The sequence below is a fragment of the Contarinia nasturtii genome, unplaced genomic scaffold (assembly GCF_009176525.2).
Source record: "Contarinia nasturtii isolate CC-2019 unplaced genomic scaffold, AAFC_CNas_1.1 Cnas_scaffold_187, whole genome shotgun sequence".
In the NCBI taxonomy this organism is placed as follows: Eukaryota; Metazoa; Arthropoda; class Insecta; order Diptera; family Cecidomyiidae; genus Contarinia; species Contarinia nasturtii.
In genome coordinates, this window is record NW_022197544.1 from 599,616 (window position 1) to 624,016 (window position 24,401).

Sequence of the window (24,401 nt, forward strand, 5' to 3'; positions counted from 1 at the left end):
ACAAACAAATGCAACAGAGGCTTTAGGTTTAAAAACTCGCTCCTCTTACATATAAATACTTTTTAATTTCATTCTATAGATATATGTTCTTTCTCACGTAATGCATTTGGGTCGTTTTGTTAGGGTTGCATATTCCATCACGGTGTGATTAAACGATCACAATAAATGTTTTATTTTTAATTGAAATAGTTCGCTGCTTCGACAAGTGGATTGTTTTCGTTGTTGTTGGCATTGTTGCATAACTGCTTTGAAAAGTATGACAAAAACGATTGATTCATGGAAAAGTGCGTTTTTTTCTTCTTCTTTAAGTGATGCTACCTAGAACTTCAACATTGTTAAAATCTATTCGAAATCAAATTGGAGCAGTTTTTTTTCTCCATCGGTGTTGTTTATCTAAAAATACAAAATATGCAATTCCATGCAAACGAAACCATTTTCAAAGAAGAAATTATCACAGCATCGATTGCAACCATGTAATTGCATTTGTTCTTTGTTTTCATTTTGGAAATATGCACAATCTGAATTCAATTTTTCTTCGATTTAGTTTTTTTTTTTCTATAAGAATAGTAGTTGGAGATTTTGGACTTCCACGACGAAATTGATTTGATCATTATGTGATTGAACATGTTATTTTCGCTTCGATTGACTTATGTGAACGAGCTCATTTTTTCTAGAAATTCATTTTACTAATAAAATATTCAAAAATTTTGGGCAACAATATTTGAATACTGTGGATGTTGTTGTTGTTGTTGTTGAAGTGTTAATTTATTTTGGGAGTTTGCAAAATCGCTGGGTAAAAAAAGCACAGACTCTTTCAAAATGGTTGTTATTTTGATATCATTTCTCAAGGCTCTTTTGAAAGGTTCTGCTTTTTTCTTTGTTCCTTCTGTCATTCTTGTTTTGTATTGACTTAAACGCTACCATCTAACTATGCTTGCTGTTTCATTTTCAGTTAAATATTTTTTTTAATACACTTATCAAACGTTCAATTTCACATTTTCTTTTGTTTGCTTATATATTCCAATTGTGTATTTTTAATTCCAAATATAAAAAAAAAATGAAGAAGAAAGTAAAGAGACTTATTTAAAATTTAAGTATTAATTTTACACTTTTTCTTGTATATTAGATATTTTGTAAAGTGAATTTTTCATTTAAATCAATATCATTATTGTTGTTCTAGTAAGACATACAATTTCATTTTGTTTTACACACAAAATATATTCTATGTTTCTTCGTTATCAATCAAATGATAGATATATATTATATGTGCTTTATAAAAGACAAAAATCAATAGTCGCAATAATGTTTCTCACTTGAAAATTGAGTTCTTGGGACCAATGCGTCATTATAATTATTGGGCCAGAAATTTTGCGCAAACGAAGGGAAAAACAAACGTTATGCCAAAGTTCAAATTTAATTTGTGTATTCGCATTAATGGTGCAATCGGAATAATGATTTTAAAACGAAAGAAAAAGAATCGCGTCTAATTCAATGTTGAGCATTCAAAATGATGAAATTGCTCCGCGGCCCGATTTTGGTTTAAAAAAATTGAAACAAAAAAAACCAGATTCATTCGAAAAAAGACGATTTTGGTCGGGAAAATTGATCTATGAAGTTTACTAACATTGTACAATACGGTGAATATGAGAATATTTGTAATATGTTGTTATTATTATTCTCTATATTTAAAATGTAAAATATTCGGCCAAAAACATCTCACAAAATCTCAATCATATTGTTATTGCACGTGAAAAGCGAGATTTTATTGTAACTTTTCTCGATAGAAATGGCAACAAAAAAAAAAGTGTGAAAAGAAACGGATCGCGCAATATGGAGCAGTTTATTTAGCACTTTTACAATTTTTGTTTTACAGTTTGTTTGAACTTTGACGGATAAAAATTTGTAAAATCTTCACTTGTATTTTTTTTTTCATCTAATAAAAACAACACTATTTTTTAACACTAACATAAATAATGTCGTTTCGGCGAATATATATATATTTATTATGAAATAATCACAAAACATTTAATGAAATATGTTCTCCTCTTCCGTTTTTTGTTGATGCGCGGCTGTTCAGCAGAAAGAGATAAAAGTCTGTTGAGCATGGCGTTAAACACACATACGTTTATGTGTTATTTTGTAACTTTTATGCCATTTATTTTTGACGCTTTTTTTTTGATCGCACACTCTTACTCCTTCTTCCTGCGCTTTAGCTCACGTCATGTGTTCTATTCATTATTTTTTTCATTTGTTTCATTGATAAATTTTTATATTTTATTTAGTTTTTTTTTATATTTTGTATTAACTAAAAAACATGAAAAGAATCACACTAATTGTAAGTGCTTTTGAAGTTGTATATTGTTAAAACATATATATCAACATATTTATTTTCGATTTGATTCGATGGTTTTTTTTCTGACGCTGTATGCAACCAATGCTACATGCCGTTATAAAGCACATTTTTATTTGTGTCGCTTGGTTTTTTTTTTAAATTTTATTTTGTATTTTTTTTGTTTGTCTATGTACTGGAAAAGGTTCCAAGTATTTTCTCATATATTTCAGACTTTTCGAACATGAATTAAAATGTCTCAAAAGTAACGGTTATAGCTCCTTCCGAACGCAAGATTACCTCGATATTTTATGTTTGTATAATAAAAATCAAACTTTTGTTTTGTAGGATTGTTTTTCGTTTGTTTTGATTCCGATTGAGCTGTAATCGAAATGTCGTTTCCGACGATAAATCTCATTGTACTCAGAATCAAAGAAATTGATTTTCGATCTGAAATAAGTGTTTATTTTGTACAAAGTTTTAACGCTATGCCAAAAATTGGCACCTATATATATTTCTATATGGTCAAAAATCGAATCAAAAATCAATTTCGCATTTGATTTGGAAGGATAAAATTGCGAACACGCGAGTTAGGGCTACTCATAGATTTATCTCTCTATGCTGGTTGTGTGATCATTAAAACGAAAAATAAAACACGAAAACAGAGAATACAATCTTTAGCATCTGAGGTAGTCCTGTGAGAACTTTCTAATTCAAAATTTTCATTCCGCTTTGTTGTTGTTTTCCAAATTATTCATTTGCGCCAAACATTTATAAGTTTAATTTGTTGTTAATTTGTTTTTGTTTTGTTTTTAAATATTTATATACATACATTTCAGAGCAATTCATTCTCAATTTAGCTCAATGTGTAACTTAAAAATTTGTATTTGTTTGTGTTCTTTTCTATAAATTCTTTTTTTTTTTTTGTATTTTAGAGAAGAATAAGAATAAAAAGAACACTATATCTCGTTTCAAGTCATTTGCTTGTTTTCTGTTTAGTTTTCATCTTTTAAATATTATTTGGTTTACGCGCTTGAACAATCGATTTCGATTATATCTTTAGGTACGTCAACGAATTGGTAAACTAAACGTTGGCCATCGACTTTCGCTAAGATGCCACGTTGATAGTAGTATCGTAGGGCTCGTCCCATTGTTTCATAATTCATATCCGGTTTATTTTTGTGCATACCCCATAAACGGGACACGGCTTTTGAATCGACCAATTTAAAAACGCCTTTATCGCGATTCGTCCATTTTATAAAACGGGGACAATATTCACGATCTTGTAGCAATTTCAATAAAAATTCCCACAGATATGTGGTCGAACCTTCTCGGCTGCGTCGTTTAACACCCATTTCAATTTTTGGCTTGCGTTGCTTCTTTATTCGTCGGGGTTGCAAACCAAATTCAATCATATACGATAAATCATCGTTGACACTGGATGTTGGTGTTTGAATTACACTATGATGTGTGTGATGAAAATTTCGTGTTGGCGATGGCGTTTGAAAGTGCGATGGATTGTAAGCACCATTTATCAAATGTGGATAATAATTTTCCGGCACTGTACATAAATAAAACGAAAAGAATATATAGAAAAGGCAAAAGAGAGAAAAAAAATTAATCAATTAGTAAATATAGATAACACATATTTTTTGTTCTTTTTATAATTTTTCTCGTGGTCAATACATTTAAGCAACAAGTCAAGAAAGAAAATTTTATTCTCACAGATTGCTCTACCGATTGAATCAGGTGATGATTTCCTTTCATTCTGTCGCTTGCGCATTGGCCTCTCAAAACAAATTTAAATCGAATTTTTTTCATCGTGTGGCATATTCCGTGTACTTTTGAATGTCAAGAAGATGTTCCGTAAATGTTTGCACACAAATTGCAATATAAAAAAATAAAAATAAAAACCAACGAGCAACTGCAAATGCAAGAGGAGGAGAGAGTGAAGGAAGACATACAAACAAAACGGTGAATTGAATGTTCACGTGTACCTAACGAATATTGGCGAATAGCATGAAAATCGTATTCATTATTTCATTCTTTTTCATTTTGTGTATTCATTTCGTATTTTTTTTTTAAAAGACCGAGTATATATGCGACCGTCCGATTTTCGTTCTTTTCAATTCTCTTCCTTGCGATCGTGCTCTAGCTAATGATTCTTTTTGATACTTAAAAAAAAGTCATTCTTCGTTGTATCGTCGAATAAAGCAAACAGAGAGCGCACAAAATTACATACACATACACCTCGCATACATTACACATTGCGCTTTCTGTTTCGCATTGAATTTGCTGAAGTATATTCGCTGCTCTGTTGCTGTTTTTGTGTATTATAGTATATATTTATTTTCGCCTGTGCATTGGATATACATTATGTGCATCTATACCGTTTGTTATAATGTGACCTTCAGAATACGTGCAAAGACGATGTGTCGATGACCACTTTTACTGATCATGCAACAAATATTCTATGTGTTCTTGTATTTGCGTTTATACGAAGCTATATGCAATATATATATTACTCAATATAAAAGCGCACGAAAAAAAAGAAGACAGCAAAGGAGAAGAACAAAAAACAACACACTGAAAGAACGACTAAGCAGAAGCAGCAGCAACAGAAGCACATGTGGTTTGAGGAATGGCGAATGATTGTGATGAAGTTACAGTAATAAAGCATTCCTTGTGTGCATGTATGCGTAGGAAAAATATAATCGCGCGCGTTGCTGTTCTAACTATATGTATGAGAAGGCAATGTATTTAGCGATGCGCTCGCCTGTTTGTCGATGACGTTTCTATTTTTCGCTGTGCGATTTTTTTTTCCTCTTTTGTTACTTTTTTCACTCTTCATATTTTTCTACTTCGTATCACATCCTTATTTTTTTCTTCTTGGTATTTTTGTTGTGGTGTGACTTCGATTCGTATTTGATCCACAGGTTCACTCATACATACAATGCAATTCGACGATATTCGTTAATTCGTGCGCTTGCCGATTGCAAACAATTTGATAGGCTAATATTGTGCCGTGTTTTTTTCCTTAATCATCATCATCATCATCATCATCTGCTGATGCTTTTTTTTCTTCGCTGAAGTAATATCACTTCCTTTTGCGACCGGGGCAGTCAAGTGTTATTTAATTTTATTTCTTGAATCAGATTCATTATCTTCAATGCAATTTCTTCTTTTAAAAGAATTCGCCGAGTGATTTCACAAATCATATGAGGATGAATTAGAGAGAGAGAGGAAGTGGGAGAGATGTAGAAACAATTGTACACATTATACGACGAAGTAAAATAATGATACTTTATTCGCGGAAAATACGGTTCAGTATCGACCCAATATAAATAAGTTTTTATAAAAAAAACGGAATGAGAGAAAAAAACCAACAAACGCCAACAAATAAAACTAAAGAATCGAAACGACGGACGAACAATCAACAAAACAGGAATGCAAGCATTTCCTAGGCGGAATCTCTTTACTCAGCAATTATGCTTTGTGTTATTGCTGATTTTTGCAATTGAATGCAACTAGCACTGAACTGAAAATTTTTGTTCGTTTCGATTTAATGTTCAATCGATGTGCATTCGTTGCACTTATACTATTTCAAAATTTCAATCGGCAAACGAGAAAATGCCTATAATTTCATTGAAGAAGAAAAAAAAAACTTTGATTTTTGTTTTGATCACATATTGATCGATGTATGGATTATTTTGGAATTGTTCGTTTATTTTCCCAATCGAAATCGATTTGAAGCATTCGAAATGACTTCCATATTTTTTTCCCGAAGAAAATTACTTTTCATAATGTATATGAATTTAAAATGCCATAATTGTGAAATCTTCTTCATTTTTCCCATTCGTAAAATGCAAAACATCAAACTAAAGATAGAAAAGATATTCGCAGCGGAAGTGTGAAAAAAAACGTACGTTTTTTTTTTGTTCTTTTTCTTATGGATGGAACTTGCTATTCTAGCTGAAAGGCATATCGATTCAACGCATTTGGGGGTATCAATTCGATGTAATTATATGCAGTGTGACTTTGTGTTTGTGTATATCAATTTAATTAGTTGCAGTGAGAAATATTTTTGCAAAATAATTGAGAGCGAGAGCGCGGAATAAAGATATAAAAAGAGACAAAAATATAACAAACGAACAAAAAATCCACTATTTTGCGATTAAACATCTAAGCAATTGTGTGTTTAATAGGTTATATTAATGAAAATGGCAGGCCATTTCGGAAAGTGTGTCATCACTCATTAACAATATCACGAAATATGAAGATACGAACAAAAACAAAGAGCATATCCATTCACTATTCTTATTGTTGTTGGTGTTGTTTAGTTCGTTTAGGCGAATATCTCTTAGTGTAATAATTTTTTTTTGTTCAGTTTCATGATTGAGAGTTGGGCTCATCGTCGTCTTCGTTACCGGATTTGCCATTTTTTTCCTCTTCTTTCTGTTGGATACTGTCTTGTTTTTCGTTCAGTCTTTCTCTCTCTCTCTGTCTCTCTAGCCGCCGGTCTCGTTTTGCTTATTCTATCTCTCTTTATGTCTCGCTGCCTTATTATTTTTTGTGTTATTTTGTCGAATTTGTACGAAGATGTCGGTGAGTATGGTGTGTGTATGTGTGTGCTTGTGCGCTCGCGCTCGCGATATTTTGTGCTGTTATTGCATTTAGCTAAATATATTCCAAAGGAGAATGTACTCTAATGCAAAAAATGCTTGTTTGAAGGCCAATCGTGGTGAGCACATCACTTAATTTTTGTGCCTGTTTACACGTACATATATATATAAACGACGACATTGTCGTCGTCGTTGTGGTTGTCAGCAGTGCGCTCATGATCAACATGCAATATTATACATGCGAATACTTTTAGCTAATAAATTACGATATACCAAGACGAAAAGGAAATATTTAGAAATACCAGAAAAAAACACACATTTTATACACATATGTGTGCATATACATACAAAAATGTGCACAAACGAATGAATATAGGTTAAAATATGATGCGAGCAACAAAAAGTCGAAAGACAAAAGAAAACGCAACGAATGAAAAATTGAATACATTATAAAATGATGGAATCTGTATAGAATCTCTCATATACATATATCTATATATCCGACCATCAAATACATATCGGTGCGAAAGAATGAATTGTGTTTTTTCATTCTCTCCTATTTGACGGCATCGGTCATTCTATGCGCTTCATTTTGTCCTAAGTATCTAAACTTGCATTCGAAACTTACAACAAAAAACACAATGTTCCACTTTAAAGTGGAAAAACCGGAGGTGTTTCTCTTTTTTTACAACACTAAACGGAAAAAAGGTTTCTTCATTTGTAAAAGAAACTTCCTTGAATCGCTAGCAAAGCACTTGGGCTGACGTTTTGTGAGAGCAAGAGCGAGACAGAATTCGCGTACTTGATCATATATCAGCATATAAATCAAATGAATGTATATGCAGAAAAATACACGAAACAAAAACACCGAACGATATAATGTTCATCATATGTATAGTTATGCACAGGCTGCGACAAGAAGCGGTTTCTACGATCAAACTGCGAGTTTGTGTGTGTGTGTGCACGTCAAATACACTCGATTCTTTTTCTGTTGCAATGAATTTGAATTGAAGTACGAATACTACCGCTTTTATTTTTGTACAAAAATTATCACACAACCGACAAACATACATTGCAGTATATATTGAGTGTGCACACTACGTACAGTGTATACACACATGTGCCGTAATTGTGGCTGTGTATTTGTTGGTTCTTTTTTTGTTTTTGTTTTACATTCTGTTTCAAAGTCGAAATCGCAAATTTCGATTTCATTTTACAAATCAGCGAAAATGGCACTGTGTTGCATTGCTCGGTCGCATATCATCCGTGACTTTAAAAAAAGCCCACTTGCACACACATCAACACTTTATATAGGCGTGTGTGTGTGTGTGTATCTGACACAGACATTTATTTTGTATATAGAAGTGTGTTTTGTTCTTCTTTCTAAATGTTTATTGGTTAAAATTCTTCTTTTCGCCGATACTCAATGTCTATTTTTGACATTATCTATGCAATAATTTTTATCGCAAATAAATAAAAGAAGCAGATGAAGAAGAAAAAACAACGACGAATTAAAAATAACATATTTTGGTTGTGTTTGTGCATGAATTTATGATACTGTTCCGATTTTTTGCTATACAAATCAGTCTGAATGCAACGGCCAAAACACCAGCTATTCTCATTTGATAGATGGGCAAGAGACGAGTGGACATATCGTCCGAGCTTCATCACGCGATTCATATTGAAAACGAAAATACGTTGTTTTGATATTGCATATCATCATAAAATATGTCTCTCTGCTGAACGATCTCTCTCTCTCTCTCTTCGTGTGCTCTGTTGCACCATAGTTTAACAGAGTGGCTTGCCAAATGAACGATCAAATTAAGTAGAGGCCATAAAAAGATTCACGAAATAAAGAGTTGTGTTTTTCATTGTTCAACAATAGTACGTAATTTAGTACATTGCAGCATTTAGCGAAATAAGACCAAGAAAAATAAAAGAAGAAAAAAAAAATGTTGTGCGACGAAATTTCGGACACAACCGAAACAATTGCGAAGAGAAAACGAGACAAAGTAAATAATAATATGTGTTGTGTGTGGTCAAGGCATTCATCGTATTGCGTAGAAATGGTAGCGAACCGACCATGATTGTGTGTGCTTGTGCGCGCGCACTCCCATTTTTCACATTCGTTCACTCAGTCGACTTAACTGACAATAACAATTCCGCTTGCGATATTGATTTAGTAAACAGCGATGTGCAAAAACAAAAATTAAATGCCACTAACTATCTCTATCTCGTTCTATGATAAAGTATTCTAGATAATTATTTGATTTATGTAGATTTGTGATGTTCCATCAATTTATCGGAAGAACCTATGACAATGATGACACATCGAGTATACGGTATCAGTATTTCGCACTTTAAATAATACTACGTTGATAATCCGTTTGTTTGTTTGTTTTTTTTTTTCGATACACATACACACATCTATTTCATGGACAGAGAAATGTTGAATTAACACACATTATATGCGTGAAGCATACTAGCCAAGCGGCTAAAAATAAATATTCTCACCAAACTTGTATCGCGTACGTAGTAAACATCCGTAAAATCTCGTTGTAATATGTGATAGCGGAAACTATAAGGATTTTTGTTGTTCATAACCACGTGGAATAGCAGCAAAAGTGTCGATTGTTTCAATATTTCACATTCCATAAAACAAATTAATTCGCTATATGTTAAATTGTTTTTCTATTTTTTTGACTTGTCACTTTCAATTGAACCACGAGAAAAATCAAGACTGACAAAGACATTTTCCAATTATATTGAAAATTGTCTCAAAAATCGAACGGTAACTCTCGAATAAATGCAAAATTGACAGTGTTTAACGGTACTTACATTGAACATTGCGATTGTTCCAAATATTTCGAAGCTGCGTTGGATTGTGATAATAGTTTGGATTGAGGAATGGTCCAGGAACTGTTTGTGGTGCAACATGCGGTTGCAGTCCCAATCTTGCTTTCAGTTCCTCACTGCATGGTTGACCACCCGAACTAGAACTATCTACATCAGACACACCACTATCGGCTGGACTTGGTGGTAGAGATCCTGGTGTTTGAGAGTAAACAGAGAAAAAACAAGAAGAAAAAATCTCTGTTTTTACTAGCACAATCAAGAAAAAATGCAAAAAAAAAAATATTTCGTCAGAAGCCATATATATCTCTGTGTTGCTATTTTAATTTACACCTAATCAATTTATTAAATTAAAAAAAAAATCCTATGAATTTATTTCCATTGTTATCGTTATCTCTTTCATCATATGGTCGATTGTTTTTTTCAAGTCTTCCTCTTTGTTTTACTGTAATCAAAATCCAAATTGATTGTCAATTTCTTAACGGAACACACAAAAATCGGGGCCGAGCGACACATTAAAAAATAAAATAAATTTGATCTTTTCCATTTATTTTTGGGTTGACAAAACTTGTTATTGAACTCATTTTTGTGCATATTGTCGTCCACATAAAACTTGTACATTCACCAAGACGAGAAAAAAAAAAAAACAAATACACACATATATAGACGGTGTGCGCATTTTTTGATTGTCCGAACAACTGACCGATCATGGAAAGGAATCAAACGATGTAGACATTTGATAGAGGAATTATTATATATATATATATATTGTATTAATTTGAATAAATTATTTCTCATGGATGCATCATCAGGCGCCGTTAACTTTCAAACTACCGTGTCACCGTTTATACACGTCGTTTTATATTTTGTGTACAAATACGTTAGGCAATGTTTTAAAAAAAACTAATATATTTCAACAGGGAATGGTCACACCACATTTACATGTTTAATTTGTACGGTATTATAAAAGCCGGAATATGCACACATAACAGTAGCAGAAGCATCACACACACATTGTGTCTAGTGTTGTGGGTAAATAATTCGTACCCTTGACAATAACAACTTCTCAGCTCGCATCTCTCTTTCCCCCTTTTTTTTAATCATCAATTCGGTTTATTGTGAAGAGGAGCGGGTAATGAGCGAGTCATTTTTTCCCCTTTCTACTTTTGCGGCATGAATAAAAAGGTAAAAATCATATTTGACCCATAAAATTTAAACGCTCATACTACGAATTCTCAATAATTAAATGTTAAAAGTGAAGTTTGTTGTTGTTGTTTTGTTTCCGCTACTGCGTTCGAAATAAGTGTATTGAGATTGAATTTCGTTCAATATCAGTGTTCACCAATCGATGATTCGTTGATAAAGATCTTCATTCTCCCATGTAATTAACGGATGTACTGAATGTGCTTGATTCACGAGAAGAAAATCCAATTTTCACAAAATCACGTACCCCTCATTCATTTCAATTTATATTTCAATATTTTTAATTTGATTATTTTCTCTTGATTTTTTTTGTCGCTTGTTTTTGTCGCTTGTTTTTGTATAGAAAATGTAATGAGAATGTTTTCATTTCATTTTGTGTAAATGAATGGGATGTTCTCAATTGAGGGTTTATTAAATGAATTCTCTGTTTTCCCGTGTGTGTGTGTTACGTGTGTCTTTTTTGTGTGTTGTAACGTCTTTAAATTGAATCATCGCTTGACCAGTTCCGTACATAATAAATTGGTTTTGTGTGAATGGACAAATGTCGTCGTCAGTTGAGAGACTCAATCTATACAATGCGCACATGTCTTCTCTTCATTCTTTTCCTTTCGGTTTTCTTTTCAAATGGTTTCCGTGTCGAAAAAAACTATCTACCGGTATTCATAATGTTGTCAATGGTCAAAATTTAACCGAAATAAATTGACGATGGACAAAAAATATACATAGGCAACTCAACTGGTTTTTGAGTCTCTGTTTTTTTTTTTTTTTTTTTTTGAAGAGTCAAAGAACTACAACATCGACGAAATGAACTATACGTTCAACTGATTAACATAATCAGTCCGCAATATGAGGTGCGATCATTTCATTGTCCATAGTTTAGTTATGCATTAGTTATCTAATGGATGTTCTCTTAGACTAGAAAATACATCAGGTTTTTTTTATTATTATTACTATTTTCTTTTAAAAACGAAACCATATACTGTTTGATGCAAAACTACAATGAATTTCTTTTTGTTTGTTTGTGAATTTGATCTTCGTCGTTAACATCATCCCTGCGCAACTTATCTCATCTGGAAATTCAACATCTCACACAATCGTGATTTTTGATCAAAAGGGACATAATTTTTTTTTTAAAGACAAACTAAATCGAAAAACTGGAAATCTTTTGGAAACAGTAATACCGAAATATAACCCAAACTCAACCGAAAATTTGATTTCGATTTTCTTAAACGGACATGAGAGAAATTGTTTTTACAGCATCTTTGAATAAATGTGCAATTTGTCTATATGCTGTTGCTGTTAGATGAAGAAATTTCGATTGAACGACGAAAAAACTTGTTACAAAAAACATGTTTTTTTTTCTCATTCTTCATAAATTGGGACCATATGATGAAAGTGCGTTAAAGATACCAACACAGACCATTTTCGTAACAAATTTCCGTTATGATTTAACGCAATTTTCCTCACGTCTTTTTTTTTAAATTCAAGTTTCATTGGATTTTATTATGATTAATCGAAAGAGATGCTTTGTCCTGGCATTTGACAGATTTTTTCCTTTGAAATTCAGTTCATTTATTTTTCATGCAAAAAAGATCATATAAATAAAATCAACAACTGACCTGTACTCGATGTACAATAATTTCTGTGATACGGTGTTGCTGTTCCACTCAATAAGTTATGCAGTAATGGTCGATGCGATAACTGTTGCTGTTGCTATTTAAAAATATTGAATGGAAATCGAATATTAATAATATGTTTTTGGTTATATTGTGTGAAAATTTTGTTTATCGCTCGATGTCAAAGAAAAACACTAAATTGAATTGTAAGGATTAATAAAAGAAAATGTTTGAATGAGAGTCTGACCTGTTTTTGTTGTTGCTGGTGATGATGGGATGTCTGAAGATGATTCCGTTGGGTCTGATGATGTGTCTGTTGTTGGTTTTGATGTGTTAATTGTTGTGGCTGGTTGTGTGTCGGTAGCGCTGGTGGACTCGATGAGTGCTTTATTATCGGTATTTCTGTATCAACTAAAAAGAAATCACAAAAAAAATGAAGCAATTAGACTAGAGAAAATTGATCAAGTTTTCATATATTTTTTTTTGTCTGAATGAATAAAACAATTTTCCTCGCACAGGCATGATTCTCCATCCAAATTTCGATTATGTTTTTTTATTCTCTTTTTTTAGTATTATAGATATAATCAAAGTCTTAATGGGTTAGACGATGTCATTGATTTTATCAAAAACCTCTTTAATCGTTAGTAGAGCGAACACCGAACAAACGAGCATAAAATATGGTCATAAATGTTCGGTGGTTTTTTTTTCTCTTCTTCTTCTTTTCATTCGGTGAATTTTCATAAAATGTTTGCATTATAAAATGGTTAATTATTCCTAGTAATAAAATGAAATTGGTGTAAAATGTAAGAGTGTGAGATGCGGTTGCTTTTTCAAGAGTTTTACTAATAATCATAGCAATTGTTCGCTGTGATAGTGTGGTGGCAGTAATGGTGGTGGCGTTTAAGTAGTTTTCTGTATATGATCGTATCAAAAGAGACGAAAAATATATTTCCCATTTCCATGTTTTCTACACTCTCAGGACATTTTCGTGACATTGTGTTTGTCATACACATTAGATGAAAAGCGATGTGACAAAGTGTATGGCATTCATTGCGCATGTATATGTATATGTGCTTTTGGTCGTTTTTGTGTGTATGTTTTTTTTGTAAATGGGTACGCTGCACTCAACCCATTCCGATCAATATGGCTAGACGTATATCTCCAGTGCCTTTTCGTTTATTCCTTTCGAACTTACTTGCACTCGCTACCTCCCTCTGTAACTCATTCTCTTTCTCTCTCCGTTTCTTTCTCATACTCTTGCTCTCGATGGCATTTCTTTCAACCCAAAGGACTTGAAAATTACCGATATACATATATATATACTTTAACATTCATTTTAATATATAGAGCTGAGAAACCAGTAAACAGGGATAACTTTCTCTTAAAGTACGTATTCGCTCGTATAACACCAACCATCCACAATCATTCCAATCACAATGTTATTTAAGTCAACATACAAAACGAAACAGAATGAATAAAAGTAAAATAGCAAAAATGGTCGAAAAAAAGGAAAACCAACATTCTTTTTTTTGTTTTCATTCTCAAATGTTTCACTTTTTTTTTTGTTTCATTCGACGGAACGTTGTTTCATTCGTAAAACGGAAATATGGAATTGAATTTGAAGCTTACATAGTAACAAATGTCAAATTAAAAACAATAAAAAAACACGTAACGGAAAGTGATTAATTTACTTAAGTCAGAACTGTTCAGATGGATTGAAGCGATATGCACAAACCGATGAAACCGAAAGAGAGAGGGAGAGAGAGAGAGAACTCTCACACCAATATATGCAAAAACTATAAAATATTATGGCGCACCTTCAAAAACGTCGTTTTCGATGCTGTTGCATGTATTTGAAAATGCAATGCATTAATATATTGCTCCTTTCAGATACGTAAGCTTGATAAATATAATAACAAAATATGCACACTATATGCAATAGTCGTACAGCTCGATATAGACAACTTTGGTGTGTCATTATATAGTGCGTTAAAAAGGAGTCGAAAATGGTAAATATATATAAAGAGAGCGAGAATGAGAGAGAGAGCGACATTAAATAGCGTGTGGTACACAAAAGCACATAATATTTTTGCGCTATGCATTTCAATTCCGTTCATTCACTACCCTTCCTCTATCTGAATATAGAAATAGAAATGACTTTGAATAACCTTTGCCCAGAACATAAAGCAGAAAGAAAAACAAAAAACAACAGAACAAAATGAACTTAGAATGAGAGACACAGTATATGTGTATATTTTCCATTACATAAGTTGGTTTCAGTTTTTCATTTTCAATATCGCACCGTAAAAAAAAATCATTCGTACGAATGCACGAGTTTCAAGTCATTTTTGGGGCTTTGGTTTCATTTTTACTGCTTATATCTTTTGTGTGATGCAATTTAGCATGTGATCCCGATGTAAATAACAAGCGAACAAATCGAATGTAAGAGAGTCAGAGAATGCGAAAAAGGGAGCGAGTGTGAACGTGCTAACGAACGATCGTGTGTACTTCGACACTTTGCCAAATACATAGATAATTGTGGGCAATGGACTAAAAGTGCATGTAGTCAAAGCTTCCCACATGAATTGCATGCATGTGCGCGACTCATTGTGCATGTGGATGTGCGCTTGCGACATGGATGTGCAGTGTGCACGCTATATGAAATTGAAAGTGAAATGTTTATGAGGCGAGGGGATTGTTTTTGTTACTGTTTGTTGTTGCTGTTTTTTTTGTTCGATTTTCGTTTCATTTTTCACGCTCTCCCGTTCCATTTGTCGCGTGCTTTCCAATGCTTTTTTCATACTATTTTCGTTCCCTAAAGAAAATATATATATTTTTTTTCTCTCTCTCTCTCTCTCTCTCTCTCTCTCTCTCTTTCATACACAAACATACTCTAGCTCACATGAATTTCACGAGACATGCTTTCAATGTTTATCATCGTCTTTTTGCCATGTAGATATCGTGCGCAACATGTCACACGAAGTAATTGATCTATAGAAATGGCATTTGGACGATGGCGCGCGAGGAGTGTGACATCGCGCGCCATTTCCCGGGAATAGTTATGATAATTTGTGCTAATTGTTTCAATGGCTTGACGTCGACAACATAGTTCAACCACCTCATAAAATTCTTCTCTTTCTCTCTCTGCTCCTATCTCTATCCCTCTCAAACTACATTTCGAAAAAGGAAATCATTGAATGTTCTGCTCTCTTTTTGCTTTCTCATTCTTGCATCATTTGTACAAATACATTGAATCGTTAAGGTGCCCTTTATATCATATTAATTACCACTTTTCAACATCAAGGAAAATTTTCGATCGTGTTTAGAATGGAACGAGTAAATGGTTACAATATCTTGATTCCCATTTGGTAGATTCGTGTTCATCGAACCTTTCATTTTGCATGAAAATTAAAGTTTTTTCTCTCTTCAATTTCATACATTGATGTGCGCTTTTTTTTACTTCAACTCTCTTTTTTTCTATTTTGACAATGCGATTTTCACCCGGATTATATCGTCGACTCCCCAACGGGTAACTCACACTCATGTGTATCATGTTCAAATACGGTGGAAGTATAGTAATATACATCTACTTTATGGTCACATAACAAACATAGTGTACATATAGCGCGCTACAATATTTATCTATACATATAGATTTTAAACTGGTGAAAGTGCATTGGTCTTATAAGACTTTATATCTAATAGATATTATCTTCGTGTGCAACAACATATCCGTAAAATCGTACACCACAGAAATGAGACGTTTCTCGCTCGCTCTCTCTCTCTCTCTCACTTGCGTTGTACGGTGTATTGCGGATCGGTTGATTTATACGGATTTTCTTACGCTTGAGAACAGCAACTATGGGTGAGTTTTTCTTTTTTTTTATGTGAAACTTTACTTTAAACGCGAATTAAATTAGTACTTTTGAAATGAATGAAAAAATAAACTCAATGTCATTGCGTTTGGGATTTTTTTTGTTGTTGTCAAACCAAATCAATCGATTTTCCAAATGAATTTAAAAACATATGAAATGCAAATCTTCATTTCAACATGTTATCTGACATTAGATCCTTTAAAATCTTCTAATTTCATGTTTTTTTTCTTCGTCAAACAGGAAACCAATCAATTCTATATGATTCGTATTTAGTAAATCAAAGTGATTGTCGTATGGACTTGAAGGTAGATCGTGACTTTAATTAAAACACACCATTCACTAAACACAAATTAAAATGTTTGCAATGTTTGTTTCTTCTTCTTCAATTTAATGTTTTTTTTTATTTCATTTCAAGAATTATTCATTGATACAGTTTGTTTCTTTTTCTTTTGTTTCGTGAGTGAAAAATTTTTTTTCATTTAAAAACAATTTAGTTAGTCTGTATGAATAGAGAGTGGCGAAAATATAAGCATTAGAGAAATTTTTGTGTGTGCAATGGTTGTTGTTGTTTTATTTGAATGGTGTATAATGATTGTTTTGAAGTTGATTTTCTTGGTTGCGCCTTGGTTAATGTTTGTAATTCTGTGCAACAAACTAAAAAAGAAATATTGCAATTATGCGCGCGCACATACACCACATGAACAAAATGTAGAAAGAAGAAAAACAAAACACAATGCATCTACAAGCTTTACGTTTATGATAGTATTAATGATATTATATTGACACTCAGATTAGGAGAAGAAAAACAATTCTTTTTCGCTTTTACTTGCAAACCGAAAAAAAAATCACTTTTTTGACTGACACGCGCATACGTGCGCGCATTGAGAGAAAGAGAAACCAGGACAATGCGTAATTGTTTTGTAGCACAAAAGCAGCAATGCAAAAACGACGACGACACCGCGGCGGCGGTGAAATTTCAAATGGTTCCGAAACGAAATAAACGACGAGTGAAAAGTGATCACTTGGCCGTTTGTAAAAAGTAAAAGCGTAAAGAGAAAAAAAACAACAACAACACCAAATGGAAGACCGGCCCGTGTGCATCATAATCATAGAGACATTGCTGCAGCTGGCTGGTATACGTGCCATGCTTGGTAACATGTGTTTCTACACATTTTTTTATTTCTTTTGCTTTCATTCTTGCATTACTTCTCTCTTTTTCTTTTTATTCAGTCGATGTAAAAATGTTATTGAAATTGAAAATGCAAAATGCTTCACAAAGATGAAGTTTGCAAACGAAAATGAATAAATTAAAGAGGAAAAAAGCACGATAAACGAATTCTGTCCTTGGCGACTGTTGAGGCATACTTAAATCTCATTTGATAACCAAGTGACTTCTATAATTTGATATGAGTGACCGTTTCAAATTCGTGGGATCTTTTAAATGTTCAATTTTTGCATTATCGACTGAGGTATAGTACTTCATAATTGATGCGTTTATTGTGTAAATGATGTGTCATACAGACTTTGACCATTGGGTCGAGAGAGAAAAAACGAGGAATTAGTGGCATATCAAGGAACAAAAATAATATTTTGACGACGCTTCCAAATGAAAATGATAGAGAGCGAAAGAGAGAAAAACGATTGGAAATGAAATCGTATTATTACGGTTCACTTGTCACTATATATTTCATTTGATTTTGATAGAAAATAAAAAGCATTTCTTTTTTTTTTTGTTACACATTGCACGTCAATATAAACCGTACACTTTGTTTAAATGCTCAGAAAAATCATTTAATACACTGGAAACGAATCGTGTTTTGTTGTTGTTGCATTTCTATTTTGCTCCCTTGAAGACGAGCACACACAACACCGGTTTTTTTTGTTGTTGCTTTTGCTACCACGGCTACTGTTGCGCTTGTGTGTTGCATGCATAAAAGAAAAGATAGAAAGCGAAATTTTCTATAATAAGTGAATGCTTAAATGCAATTGCAATTCTTTTTATTGTAGTTTTTTTTGATGTTGTTGTTGTTAACATTAGAGTTGGTTTTCAAGTGCCACACTCAGTCAGTCAGCCACTCACTTTCCGCATCGAACACGTTCAATTCGGATGGTTTATGGTGCATTTTTCTGCGAATGTATGTATTCGTGTTAGCGATTTCAACCTATAAAACATAGATGAAATAAACACGAACACAACAGATTATGCTTAGAGAGAAATCTCAGCTGAACGCTAGTAACACACTCAATAACAGCATTTTAAAACAAAAACAAAATTGTTTGGCTTTTTTTCTCTCTGTTATTTATAGCATGAATGCAAGAGATTGTACATTACATACAAACGCAAAACTCATGAGAGCCATTCGGCTTCATTGTCACAGTCGAAGCTATTCTGCAAATAAAATGAATGCAAAGAGCAACTAAAAAGAAAATGTGTGTATGCGCGCAAATGCATTTACATTTGGCTGAATTTTCACCCTTGATCGTAAAATTGCAATCGTCTCATCGTTCGATGTTGGATTGTTCCGCTTTGACGATTTCAATTTCAATCGAACAATGACGATGTTTTCATTTTTGAAAAAAAAGAAGCCAACAACAGAAGTTCAAGTTTCATGAGATGAAATAACGATTTTCTTATTAAGGAAATGCAAAACAGCAGCAAGGACACACACAAGGATTTATCAAAATAATATTAGAGAACAAAACCACTGCCTCATTTGACACAATAACCTAGTTTTTTCTCTTCATTTTTTTTCACTTTAAAGAATAAGGAGAATTGTCTTGCACCATTTATTATTATTGATTTTCGTCCGATGTGCACTACTCTATATTGCTTTGTTTGTCATATTACTACATACGATAAAAAAAAGTGAATCGAATCCGTAGCATGCATAAATTATCATCCACATTGCCTGCAATAATCCATGTAGATATCTTCAAATAACAACAAAACATATTACAGTATTGTATGCGGAAAGATGAGTTGATATGCGTTGCAATTGCGTCGTTTCAATGGCTATTAGAATGCGAAAGTGCGTCACTCAGACGGTGTTTGTGTGTGTGCGAGAGCATTTATGATTATGGACTCATTCGAATGTACTCGATGGTCACAAAAAAAGAAGTAAAGAATAACCAACCAGAACACACACATACAAAATGCTGTTTTTTTTATTGCAGTTAATTGATCCATTTCCGATGAATAATTGCAAATATATTTCAACAACATACAATTCACAATGCCATCGCACATACATATCTTTTTATAGGAATTAATTAGTCGGAAAACAGTGTTGCACAAATGGACAGACAAGAATTTTATATTTCAAATTTCCGGTAATGTGACGTGTGCGTGTGTGTTTTTGTTTGTTTATTTTACAATATTTTCCATCATCATATCTTCATCGATGAATGGATTTTCAATGGATTGCAACTATGAAATCAGTAAATGTCCGATAATTTTGACGATATTTAAACAAAATTGTCTACAATTTAGTTAACATTAAATAGGTCATCGATATTTTTCCATAAGTTCGTTTTGATATAGTAATTTTGTTTTTGTCGTAATTCAATTATGTCAAATCAAATGAAAGATCTTTGACTGTGAGTGTCTCTCGTATACAAACAACTCGCTTAAATATGAAAAAGTGAAAGAGATGTCTCTGGTGGAGTGCACGCGCGAACACACACATACATTACAAAAGTATTGAGAGAGTTGGATGGTTTAATTAACGGTGAAATCATTTGCGGGCATATCATTGTCCAAATGTGTGTAAATGTAACTGACGATTTGGTATCAGTTCATATGAATGAGGTGTGTAAGTGTGTATATGTGCATATGATAGCCGTGTACGGCGGTAAGAGGAAATGCGCAAATGACCGTTTAAAAAAAGAGGGAGATAGAAAGACATTCATGTAAAAATAGCAAACACTAATAATTCAATGGAAAAATCAACGAGAAAAAACCAAATCTATTCAAATAAAAGTGCAAGTTGTTCAATGTACAGTTGTTATCATGAAATAATAATTGAACACACAGACAGAGAGAGAGAGAGAAAACGCACACACACATAAAATAGAAAACGAAATTATCTGGGCTTTTTTTCCCAACCCAAACACACATATTCAAGCACCGAGATTTGCCTGATGGTGATGTGAGTGTTTGTTTGTTTGTTTGTGGTTTTTTGTTGTTTTCTTCCTCTGCTTTGAAAACTATCATGAGACGCGCGATTACAAACATATTACTCTCGGGCGAATGAGCGAGCGAGCGTGAACGCGCACGCAAAACAAAACCAACTCGTAGCCTACATTACAATACACTATTCCAATGAATTACATATTAAAGCCACACCATTTTAAGCACTTAGTTTTCTCTGCTTTTCATTTGTTGGCTCTCGCGCTTATTATTATTGCTGTTGCCGTTGCTTTTGTTCATTTTCTGAATCATGTTTAGTGCACACACTATGCGAGAGAACGGCGTTGTACAACGAACAACAAACCGACCGCACACCGGAGGGAGACAAAAGATATGGTCAAATTCGACCTTGTCCTGAATTTTGCATTTTATTTTATGGTACATTGCGATTTGCGTATTTTTTTCTCTCTTCTTTTTTTAGTTTTGTTTTTGTAAGTTTTATTATTTTTTCATTTATATATATAAAATGTGTGTGTGTGTAAAGTTAAATGCGCTGAATGTAATATATTATTGTATGTGCGATGCACGTGTGCGCGATTATGCGCGCATAAGCGACAATACATATGCTGTGTTGCACTATACGTTGCATACCCTTTGTGTAATAGCCTGATGATTTTGAGTATACGAAATAAAAACAACATTATGAGTAAGTCAGTCAAGTCAATGAATTTTATATAATAATCAAGTGCTACACACACACCGCATACACGATTTATGTACTAAAAGCCTGTAACATCGTGCTTATTTCCCTAAATTTCTTCGCAAATTTAGGACAAGTGACGCGACTGACGACAACAACGTTGTCTTTCATTTGTGTCGAATGGGGATTTCTTTCAACTAAATTTTTAATTTATCTTCGATCGCATTAAAAATGAATACCCAATCAATTTTGAGGTGTATGAACGACGATGGAACCAATATTATTTCAATTGAAATAACATTGAATTGCGGCAACAACGAATTTGCACAATTTATCGGTTTTGCATCGCCGTTATATGTGTTTATTCGCAATTCCAGTGAACATCGTTTCCGTTCACACTGCCGTCGACCATGCTGAAATTTCGACAAATTGCAAAAACCCCGGTCACTCCGAACAAAAACACAATTCGAAAAAAACCAAAAAAGACATGTTTTCTAAGAAACAAAAAAGAAGATTTCGAAACGCAAAACAATAAATGGTGCATTTAACGGAAATACCGTGATTTCATGTGAAAAAAAAAAACATATTTTCTTCGTAAATCATAATATTTTTGGTTTTATTATCAAAAACTTGACCGATACGATACGGCTTCAAAAAAAAAAAAAACAGACTGTCCATTTTGTTCTGCGTTCTGGAAATGCTACTCTCTTATTCATTTCATCGCACTGTGACGTCAACATTCTTTTTTTGGTTTTGTTTCTGGTTGCGATGATTCAAAAAAGCAAAAAAAAAATCGGAATAATAATGTCAACACGACTAGTTTTCAATAAATTTAAAATTTGTACAGGAAGAGTCATCGAACGAATTTCATCTTCCTCGATTGTCACTTCCTTCTCTCTCTTTCTCATTATCATTATAGCCTTTTATCCATTATCTTCATTACAAACATTTCAATATTGTTGTTGTTTTGGAAGTGATGCGCTGTGATGTCAAGTGTTTATTGACGAATTAGCCAAACAGTTTGTATAAGTGTTTAACCAATAAGTCAGTCTGATGTGGGCCATAAAAATGCAAAGACCAAATAGAGAAAGAAGTTAAAAAGGAGAGGCGATAGAAATGAATCGAAGCGAACAAAAAAAACTGTATATAAACTGATGAAAATGACGATGTTTGCGATAAAACTGTCTTTTTTGAGTCCTACCACATTTTATTTATACACGAATATAAAACGAAATGAAATGAAAAAAATCTGTCTCAAGTTCAAGGTCTGCCAAAATGTATGTACGAATACATTCACTTGGTCGCTCTTTTACATTTTTTTTATTTATTCCTCTTCTTCTTCTGTATATATACGTATAATCACATTTCCAATTTATGTGGCGCGCACCAACAACAACATTTTCTCTCTCGTCACCCGCCTGCTCACCCAATGTGTGCGTCTGTTTGAGCGTGATAGAGAGAGATAGTGTGTGTGTTTGTCTCTCTGTATAGTATACAGCAGCAAAATTGAGTGCCATAAATTGTGTGGTGTTGAGAAATACACGTAATGATAAGCGCAGCAACAATTATATAAAAATGTATTATATGTAGCTTTTGGTCTTTGTATATTATAATAGATATAAAAAAATGTGGCGAAAAGAGACGAGAGAGAATATGATCGAGTGAAATGGGAAGGCGGTATACGCATACTTTCAAGAAATGACAAAAAGGTGAGAGCGAGAGAGTAAAAAAAAATGTTGCTATCTACACGATATATCGAAGCGCACCAAAACAGATGATGATTTCGACACGATGTTTTTTTCGCTTTTCTTCAATATTAAATGTGCAAGATCTTTACACAATCTATACCCAAGATGAGCCGTAAACTTTTTTGTACACATTGTGCGCGTTGTTGCTTCCTCCTCTGACGAGGGCGACGATGATGACAATAACAAATAATAAACGAAAAAACACTGAGATAACAGGCATTCCGCGATTGACTTACTGTCTGTACATGTTTTTGATCCAATTCGAGCGCGCGCGCGCTTGCTCATACGTCTTTGCAATTGCTTACTCCAGACAGAGAAGTGCAATTAACAATGGAGACAAACATAAAAAGATGTGAACAATTCGCTTATTGAAAATCGCCGAAATTTCTTGGTTTTTTTGTCTGTGGGTTTGTATTTTTTGCTTTGTTCGAGATGTGTTTCGATCTTTTTTTTCATTTGGATCGTGACTTTGCATGGGACACATAATTGCGCATATTCGGATGGATGTCTGTGGCCGTTTGAAAAGAATTTCTCATGCTTGCGTATGTGTAATGTTGTCTATTTTTACAATATTTTCATTTCCCTTTTAGCTTTTCGTAACTCATCCATATTCGATACGTTTGTTTCCTGTCCAATTTCGCAACAGCGTTTACAGGGCGTATTTGAACGATATGATTGAGGTGACAGACAGATAAACACACATAATCTAATGCTTTTTAATTGTGGCACTTATGTGGTAACAATGGCAATTGGCTGATTTAATTCAGTTGAAAGCACACAGAGAAAAAAAAACTCGAAAACCTACGACAGCAAGTGCATCTGTTTCAGTGTAATAATAAAAAAAAAATTGACTAATTAACTTATGAATTGTGGATCTGTCTTTTCTTTTCCTCTTTCTCTGGCAAATATTGCTCACTGTCTGCGGTTTTTCCCATTTACAATATCAATAGAGACAATAGACAATATGTGAACAAGTACTCGAGCGACTTTTTACTGTTATTGTTGTTTATTTTTTTTGTTTCGCTGATGTCGCCACTTTTATTTTCCAATTTGAAAATTGGGTCAGAGCAAAAAAGAGCCGAAAAAACGGTTACGGTATATTACATGTTCGAATTTTTAAAAGTAATAATAGTAAAAAAAAATAATCTATTTTTAGAAGAAACAAGAACAAATTCCGTTTGTGAGCGAAACTGAATATTGCAACTATAGCAAGAGACTATGATAAAGAATTAATCTTATTTCAAAAAAATATATATATAAATAAAAAAAATCTAAAAAATGTTATATTTACGAAACAACCTTTTTTTTTCGCAAACATAAATTTCA

At 33.1% G+C, this 24,401-nt stretch overlaps 1 protein-coding gene across 2 annotated transcripts in view; it reads right to left on the reverse strand.

Moving 5' to 3' along the window:
* Positions 1–1,207: 1,207 nt before the first annotated feature.
* Positions 1,208–24,401, reverse strand: part of LOC116352026 (ecdysone-induced protein 74EF) — an 86,861-nt gene continuing 63,667 nt past the window's right edge. The window contains exons 2-5 of one of the 2 annotated variants that reach the window (XM_031784218.1): positions 12,871–13,034; positions 12,627–12,720; positions 9,790–9,999; positions 1,208–3,890 (exon numbers count right to left, since the gene is read on the reverse strand). In XM_031784218.1, the coding sequence (XP_031640078.1) occupies positions 3,355–3,890; positions 9,790–9,999; positions 12,627–12,720; positions 12,871–13,034 (1,004 nt within the window). In that variant the 3' untranslated portion in view covers positions 1,208–3,354. The remainder of the gene's footprint in view (positions 3,891–9,789; positions 10,000–12,626; positions 12,721–12,870; positions 13,035–24,401) is intronic. The other variant, XM_031784219.1, reaches the window with a different exon arrangement.